The 6,347-nt window shown below is 47.0% G+C and overlaps 1 protein-coding gene across 8 annotated transcripts in view; it reads left to right on the top strand.

Moving 5' to 3' along the window:
- ARHGEF9 (Cdc42 guanine nucleotide exchange factor 9) overlaps positions 1-6,347 on the top strand; it is a 172,015-nt gene that overhangs the window by 27,567 nt on the left and 138,101 nt on the right. For 3 of the 8 annotated variants that reach the window (XM_019656116.1, XM_019656115.1, XM_019656120.1), the window contains exon 1: positions 1,024-1,843. The exons of 1 other annotated variant lie outside the window; for it this stretch is intronic. Coding sequence is in view for 2 of the 7 variants with exons in the window: in XM_019656113.1 (XP_019511658.1) it covers positions 1,846-1,854 (9 nt within the window). In the remaining 5 variants the exon portion in view is untranslated. Of the gene's footprint in view, positions 1-1,023; positions 1,855-6,347 lie in introns of those variants that run through there. 4 more of the 8 variants (XM_019656117.1, XM_019656113.1, XM_019656118.1 and 1 more) reach the window with 2 other exon arrangements.

Here is a 6,347-nt window from a genome sequence, read left to right on the forward strand (position 1 = left end):
GAGAGGAAGGGGGACCTGCAAGGCCTGAGGAAGGGGGAGGAAGGGGGAACTGAGGAATGTTGTTCTTTAACCTTTTATTCCCCAGCAGAAGCAAAGCAGGTGTACAGAAAAAGAGCTGTTAGTTTTTGTGAAATGGTCCAATCCAGTTGTGATAAGACTACTTCTGTAAAACATTCTTAATATTTCTGTTGCAACCCATTTCTTGTCAAGCTAGGTGTTTGCTGTCTTACTGGGAAGTTCTGCTTAGAGTCTAGCTGGAGTAGCTGAAGTATGATTTTTAAAAGTGAGTCTGTCCGGCTGAGTCTGTCGGCCTAAGGTCTGGGCCGAGATCCTTACACTTGTGGTTCTATCCACAGCACGTTTGTTGAATTTGTATAGCTAATTGTGAGTTTCCTGTAAATACTTAGGCAGTGGCCAAAGGCACCTTTGCTACCTCCTTGGCCCAGGTTCCAAAATAGCTGCCAAGCTATGCCTCCTCCCCATGTACATATCCCTTTTATCCCCATTTATTTTCCCTCCTTCTCATCGGTTTTTCTTCCTTACCCCAACCCTTCTCTTCATCTTTCCCCTCTCTTTTCTCTCTCCTTCCCATCTTTCCTTCTCTTTTTCCCCTGCTTCCCACGGTCTTCCCCTGGTTCCCTCCTCCTTTCCTCCTTGCCACGCCCTCTTCCCTCCGCCCCCTTCTGTCTGCTCCCTCCCTCCTTCCCAGTCCTTTCCCTCTCCTCCTCTCTCCACCTCGCCCTCAACCCACCCCCAACAAGCTCCCTACCCCCACACAAGAACTGGCAGCTGGTGGCTCCGGCTAGTCGGAATGGAGCGAGCCCACTCGGGGAGCCCTGGGCCCTCCAATTGGCTGCCTCGGCTAGCACGCCAGCTCAAGTCCCGCCCCCAAGCGACTAAACGCGCCGCTGCGGCACCCGCTATAGGCTGACTGGCCTGTCAACGGCTGGGACAGCGCCTCACGCAGGCGCTCGCAGTCGCTTGGTGAATAAAAACGCAGTCTATGGGCTTGGGGGTGGGGAGAGGAGAGGGAGAGAGCCAGCGAGGCAGGGTTGGAACGAGTGGCTGGCACCCGGGAACCCCGCGAAGAGAGCGAGCGAGAGAGCAAGCGTAGGAAAGGAGCGAACTAGAGGGAGTAGGGGAGATCGAGACGGACCGGTAGCCAGGGAGGCAGACGGACGCACACCGGGACAGACAGACTGAGCAGGCGCTGGAGAACCTCGCACTGGTTCCTCCCGCCTTTCCCTTTGAAAGCCAGGATTTTGCCTTTTCCGTGGCGCCCGAGAGAGAATGCTGGACTCTGCCGACTTCAGCGCAAGCTAAGATTTCTCAGCTAGGGAAGAAAGATCAGCTCAATCCTGAAAAGGGGGGAAGCAGGCTCCCCTGTCCCCATCCCCCCTCCCCCCCATACCAAACTCGGGCGCCAAACCCAACCCCTTCCCTAACCATCCGACTTCCTCCTCTCCTTTCTAGCATGGTGGCTGTATGGACAGTCTGACAGAACAGAGACTGACATCTCCCAATCTGCCGGCCCCCCACCTGGAACACTACAGTGTTCTGCATTGCACCATGACCCTGGATGTGCAAACTGTAGTCGTTTTTGCCGTGATTGTAGTCCTCCTGCTTGTCAATGTCATACTCATGTTTTTCCTGGGAACGCGCTGAATGGAGTCCAGCTACCTGAGCTGTTGCTAACTCTCGATTTGATTTCATCCAGAGAACCACCGAGAAAAAAAAATCAAGAGAGACAGTCAGAGTCAGGGAAAGAGAGGGAGAGAAAGAGCAAGCTTTCTTACTCAGGGGGGAAAACGTTTTGAGCTTCAACATGGCCTCGCTGTGATATGTATGACGTTGGTATATTATCTCTCCCTAAATCTTTTGTCATGTCTTTTAAGTATGCCTGTGAGTGTAGTTGCTTATAGCTTGAGTAAAATTGTTGATAAATGCTTTCTATTTAAGTGTGCATGTGTGTGTGCATTCTCCATTTATGTGATGTTCACGGAGCAATCTCCGTGTCCTTAAGCAGTGGCTTTGCTGTTTGTGGTATCTTGTCAGCTAATTTTCTTGACAACTACCTTAAAATTTCATCAGGGAATTTTAATCAAAATTTCTCTCTTGCCATCTGGAGTGCGTTTGGGTTTGTTTGGGGGTAAGGGGGTTTGTGGGAAGAGCATGATGGATTTTTGGGATCTTAAGAAAGAGTCTTGCACTGGATATTTAGAGGGACAAAAATCAATAGAAGGAATGAATTTAGGGGAAATGATTCTTTAGTCTCTAAAGAGAAGGGAGAATTTGAGAAGTGATGTGGGGAGGGGGGGTGCGTTGAGCTGGCCGTTGGTGACTGTCCTTTGAATCTCAATTTGCTGTCCAGGGTTCACAGTTTCCAATTTGGAAAGAAGCCACCTTTAAAATATTTATTAAAGCATTAAATGTCAATTTCTTTGGAATCATGGAATGGGACATAAAAGCGTTCTCTGATCTTTATGAATTGGCAAGAGAAGAGATTGACGAGTTGTTATTGGGTTCCTTTTCCAAAAGACTGTACTCCTGGATTTGAGTTTGGGGATTTTCTGTGTGTGTGTCACCTCCAAAAAACCAAAGCCAGCTCTTTACCCACTGTGGGAATAATAGTATTTGGATATGCCTCTTTGGGGTAATCTCATTTGCAATGATGTACTTGAACTACATTTTAAATATAACTTGCTAGTGCTAATGAGAAAGTGGTGGGTTTTGTTTGCTTCCTTGTTTGTTTTTTAAGATCAGAGGTCTCTCTAATTGAAATATTCCCATAACAAAATGAAAGTATGTATCTTGCTAAGTAGAGTTTTGAGCACATCCCACCATCCCTCAAAAAGTCTTGATGGAATGGGGTGAGAGCTCTGGAAAACATGAGCTGGAAACAACATTCCGATTTGACATATATTTGCATGTCTGTATCAGATGGTAGTGGTGGTGGTTGCTGTTATTATTGCCATCGTTATTATTTTAGTATTTTGGTTTCCGTTGAGAGAGCTCTTGGCAAAGCCAGGGAAAAAATATCTCTGACGCCAATGTGCATAATACTTGTTTTTCCCCTTCCCCCACCCGCTGATGTAGGCAGGTCTTCTTCCTCATTCCATTGCTTACCTGACTTGAAATAGTGCCATTTCTGGCTCATGTAGGAATGAATCAGGGCGCATAGCCATCCACACACATGTTCCCCCTACACCCATGTGGGTGGCTGCTCATGTGTGATGTGCAAATTTGCTGGCATTGTACTGTCAAGTTCCATGTCCTGTTGTTTAATCTCTTTGGAACTGATTATGAAGGGAGAGGAGCTGTGAAGGGGGGGCTCTTGAAATGTTCCTAACCCTCAGGACCCAGAGTATTATTTAATGGCGTCAGAAGAGGTTTTGAGTCTCGAGGTGTGCTCTCGTTAGCTCGGTGTGGGTGAGAAGCTGATTTTTTATTCAGTTGGTACCATGGTGTAAGCATGATCTGGGAAGTCTGCTGGCATTGATTCTTATTTGCTCTTTGGTCCTTTTGTGGGGGCCCCCTGGGTTGAACTGAGAACTTGTTTCTTTGCAAAGAGAATCTCGTGAGATCCCCCCTCTCCCCTTAGTTCCAGTGGCTTTATCTCAAGTAAGATCATATTTTGACTGGGTACTGTGTTTTGAGACTGCATTGAAGAGTGAGGAAAGGCTCTAGGCTGGGCACTAAAGACCTGGGTTCTTTCTGTCCAGTGGCCGTTTGACCTTGGGCAATTTTTTTCCTTCTCAGTTGGTTTGGGATTCCCTGTAACAATGGCATTTGGGGATGGTTAGAATAGGTGACCTCCAAGTTCTTGGATTCTGTGATTTTGGGTGCCAATAGTCACTTGAAATCAGAGGGGGATGAACTGTAAAGACAAGTGAAAATGAAAATGAAATGTTAATCAAAGAGTGATGGGAGGTGGGGGAAAGAAATACCTGGTTGCTGGTATCTGGAGACACTTAAGTTTTACCTAAGAGATTTTTCACCTAGCTCCGTGGGAAGAAGACTACTACAACAATGGAATTTACCCCCCCCCCAAGGGTAGAAGGGTTCTTTAAAGCTGGTCTTTGAGCTAGATTTATGACAAATTAGTGTCATGAAATGCCACTGCCTTTATGACTGGGTGCCTGACAGGCCCTTGGAAGAAAGCCTTTGGGAATGTATGTGTGTAGGTTGTGTGACAGTACGTTCGTGGGTGTGTGTGCACACCCTTCTGCATGTGTGTGTGTGTGTGTGGGGGGGTCTGTACTTTTGAATGTGGATGGGGGTTGGCTGTGCTAGGAATGAGGAAAAACAGACGGGCATGCACCGAGTTCCACAGTTCTGAATGGCCTCCTTGTGCTAGGGACTGTAAGGATTTGACTGGTGTTAGGATGGATGGGTGTTCCCCCTATCAATCCTCCCACCGGCCCCACAACCCCGCACACGAAAGGGGATATCTTGAATGAGCCCTTCTATCAGTAATTTAGCTGGCGGAATGGTTAAGCGTTTTTCAGATTAATTTATCTCTAGGCAAATAAGGGGATGTTGCTAGCCAGATGGCAGGCCATCCTAGAGCAGCTAAAAGAGAGTTTGGGAAGTAGAGAATCAAAGTTGACAGTGTGACTTTTTACTTGTGTGAATCCTAAAGGTTTGGCATTTCCCCTTCACACTTGTGAGGGTATGCAAAAAGAGAAGAGTGGGAGAAAATGAAAAATGCAGTCAGAGGAGTAGAATCCTGTGTATTTTGAGTGTTTTTCTTTTTTCTTCCCTCTCCTACCTCTTTTCTTCATCTTCCCCCTTCTCCCTTTCCTCCCTCACTTGATACAGCCTCCTCCTGTAAGTAGGTAGGTAATAAATAAGACAAGAGGGCTTTTCCTCTCTGATTTGTCCCTACTTTTCCCAACAAAGTTCCTCATTCCTTCCCGTTCCTCATTCCTTCCCGCCCCCCCTGATCCCTTTGGGTAGAGGATATCTTTTGCTACTAAGAGGGGCAAAATTCCAGCTCCGGAATTTTGAATTCCAGCTCCCCACCAGGGGATTCAAGAAAATGCCCTCAACTGGTATCCTAGCAACCCCTGCATCACTCAGCTCCTGCTGTGCTCCAGCGCCCACCCTTTAAAGGTCCAGGCACCCAGGCCTGTGAAGAAAAGGGGCTTGAGCCCAGCAGGACTTGGAGATGCTTGGGGGGAGAGGACAGAGAAAAGGCAAGATCCTCATTGCCTGCAAATGCCTAGAAACCATGTCCACAGAAGGCATCCAGAGCCTAGCCTTGTCCCAGCCATGGGGGCTGTTTATTGGAAGGCTGCTGGGTTCAAATCCCTCTCCAGTCACTGCCTTCTCCTTAAGACTAACTGAGCCATTACACAACTCAGCTTAGTACAAGAGGTTTGCAGGCCCTGAAAAAAATAGTTTTTTCACCCTGACTTATGACTGAGGCAAGGAGGAATTGAAGGGATAGTGTGGGAACAAACTGAGCGGTGCTTTGCCCCATCGAGACAGCTTATATTTGCCATAACCTGCAGCATCTGCTTGTGCAGTGTGCCCCAATGTTGTTTGTGGTTTAAGGAGCCCTGCCCAGCCCAGCTGCAGTGTGGGATATGGGTGGTTGTGTTTCTCTGTTGTTGGTCTCTGAGTAGTTTTTGACAGGAAAGGCTGGACAAATTGGGAAGGCCAGTTTAATTGTGCAGCTGGTGAACAGGGTTTGGGCCCTGGCTCACATTCTTTCATCCAGTACGTGTGTGTGTGTGTGTGTGTGNCTATCTGTTCACTTTTACAGTCCTAGAATGTAAGAGTAAGGAAGGTCCTTAGACATCTTTTATATAAGATAGTCCTGAGTTTTTGAGGGCCCAGAGGCCTGCTGAAATTATATGTATTTTTCTGAGGTGAGAATTCAGAGGTTCCACTGAATTTTCAGATAGATCTAAGTCCTCATGTAACAGAAGGGAGATGGAGGTGAGAGAAGGGAAAGGATTTGCCCAAAAGTCATATAGCAAGCTTGAGGTAGGACTGAGAGTAAATCTGAAAACTTCAGGTCTCTAGTCTAGGGCTTTTCCCTTAGTTCCAGACACAGGGTCACAAACACAGAGGAGGGCAGTGATTACAAGCAGATTGCAAGTTTTGTGGAGGCTTCTCTTCATAGTATCCAGTATGCTGGAAAAGTGCAAGCTGTCACAGTCTAAAGAAACCATAAGTAGGAAAGGAGATCTGACCTGTAAGTGCAGAGATTTCACAGAAAGTCAAACAGGATTGGATTTTGTTTATAGTGTATCCTTATGTTAGGTCCAGATAATCAATAAAGAGGCTGGATGTCAAATTAGGGTTTTGAAAATTTTATTAAGCTGAGGTCAGCGACC

The sequence above is a fragment of the Hipposideros armiger genome, unplaced genomic scaffold (assembly GCF_001890085.2).
Source record: "Hipposideros armiger isolate ML-2016 unplaced genomic scaffold, ASM189008v1 scaffold_254, whole genome shotgun sequence".
Lineage (NCBI taxonomy): Eukaryota > Metazoa > Chordata > Mammalia > Chiroptera > Hipposideridae > Hipposideros > Hipposideros armiger.